Source organism: Sapajus apella, unplaced genomic scaffold (genome assembly GCF_009761245.1).
Source record: "Sapajus apella isolate SASKATOON/1434 unplaced genomic scaffold, GSC_monkey_1.0 scaffold80, whole genome shotgun sequence".
In the NCBI taxonomy this organism is placed as follows: Eukaryota; Metazoa; Chordata; class Mammalia; order Primates; family Cebidae; genus Sapajus; species Sapajus apella.
This window is the reverse complement of record NW_022437020.1, coordinates 5000421-5002411: the sequence shown is the minus strand read 5'-3', so window position 1 is coordinate 5002411 and position 1991 is coordinate 5000421. Positions and strand designations below refer to the sequence as shown.

Below are 1991 nucleotides of genomic sequence, written 5' to 3'. Positions count from 1 at the left end.
AAAGAAATTACAGGACAGATATATTAACATAGTAAGAACCTAATAATTTGCTGAATGAATACATAAAAGAATCAATCATATTCTTTCAAGTTTATAGTTACTCACCACCACCCCTACCATTTTCAACACCAAGTTCATTTTGAGAAGGAAACAGGGAAGAAAATGATTTTGTGCACATAATTATCTCCTTTACCTATCATGTTATATCTTTTTTTTTCTTTACATTGATTTTTATTAAATAAGGCTGGTAGTGGAACATATTTTTATTTAATGCATAAACATGTAAGTCCCTTTATTAGAGAAACTGTATATATTGATGAATATGGTTAATGGTCACATCTATGGGTTAATTTTTTAAAAATCAGAACCAATAATTAGGATAGATTTGATGCTCTCTTCATTACATTGTGAAGTGTCTTGTGTAGTCATATTCTATTGTTGGAATGACAGCTTGTACAAATTTCAAGAAAATAAGAAGATACATATGAACTCCAAGTTCTCCCCCTCCTTCTGCAACAGTCTCAATGATTTTCTTCATCACCTCAGCATGCCTGCATGGGTGAACTGAACACATGGGAGGTGGTGGGAGATGAGGGTGATTTTCAATGGTCACTGTTTTCTTCACATAATCTTGACTGATGTCTTCATACATGTGTTCAACTGTTAAAGGCTGCCATTGCTCATCATAGCCAAATAACCATAATCGTGGAGTCTGGTAATATTTATCATAAGTGATGTAAAGGTCGTAAGTTCTAGTTTGCAAAATGGCATCTTCACTGCCAGCATCAGTTTTGGCTTTATAAGCTTCTACTATTTTCCTTGTATCTAGGGTAGCCTCATCTGTTTCCAACAATCCACTCTCTTCATATTCTTCCATATCAGCAGCTTCTCCTTCATCTTCCTCTTCTTCCTCTTCACATAGTGCTGAGCAATCTTGAAGCTTTATAGTGTCCTTGTTTTCCAGTGTGATCTCTTTAACTGCTTCAGTTATTCCTGTAATACCTGTGTTGTGATAAGTATCTACCCATCCACCATCACCATCATCTTCTTCAATGATAGCTTCCAATTCATCTGAATATTCCGTCTGTTTGCACCGCTTATAGCACGGCACATTTTTGGTTACCAAAAATTGTTTGCCTGTTGGTAGGTATGCCTTCACTTTCAATTCTTCCCCTGTAGCCATTTGGAGTTCTGCTGCCTTTTCGAGCTTCAGTCTAAAGTTCAAACCATACATCTGTGCACAAGGTAAAGTCAGGAAATGCCCAAATATTATTTGACAGCCTTCTAGGCTTCTTTTGACTAGTCCCAAGTCTCAGATTCAACAATGTCACAGCAACACCCAAAGTTCATTGCCATGTTGGACAGTGGTGGACTAAGTGATCTCCAGCTGCCACAAACTCTTCTGGGGTGATTACACCTGTTTCCTTAAACTTTGATTCAACAAAAGACTTACTCCAAAAGAGTTATAAAAGAAAAATTTGAAGGCAGTTCTAGAAGTTTACCTTGAGGACCGGGGTCAGGTACTCAGCCACTTCCAGTGCCTTTCCCTTCACCGTGTTAATCACATTCTGCATCCTGGGGCCAGAGTAGTGACCGGCCCCGCGATGGGATGGAAAGGGGAGCTGGGTCAGGTGCCGGGGAGTCAGAAAATGTCCCCACTGCTGCCGACTCACATCAGCACCTTGCCGGCGGCTATATCTTATTTTTATCTAAAATCTCCATGGGTCTTTTTATCCTTAAGAAGTTTTGGAGGCAAGAAAGAGCAGAAACCACTCTCCCCATTGGATAGATGAAGAAAGGAGTCTCAGAGAAGAGATTCAGAGGTTCTCTTAAGGCCACTAGCCAATAAATGATGACATGAGAGTAAATCAAAGCCTTGCAGTGCTAGAGTTGGTGTGGTCCTCCCTGACGGGGGCCTTCACCCATGAGGCCAAGGACAATAAAGGTACTCTGTCTCCTTGCCACAGACCTCGTCCAGTAACCAGAAGGAA

The 1991-nt window shown here is 40.2% G+C and overlaps 1 protein-coding gene across 1 annotated transcript; it reads right to left on the bottom strand.

The window, feature by feature from the left end:
• Positions 1-245: 245 nt before the first annotated feature.
• LOC116533184 (ubiquitin-like-conjugating enzyme ATG3) lies at positions 246-1600 on the bottom strand. Its single transcript, XM_032252810.1, has 3 exons — positions 1503-1600; positions 1348-1439; positions 246-1181 (listed from the first exon to the last, which is right to left on the bottom strand). The coding sequence occupies exons 1-3, from the start codon at positions 1572-1574 to the stop codon at positions 401-403; spliced, it is 945 nt and encodes a 314-aa protein (XP_032108701.1). The 5' UTR covers positions 1575-1600; the 3' UTR covers positions 246-400.
• Between the last annotated feature and the right edge of the window lie 391 nt (positions 1601-1991).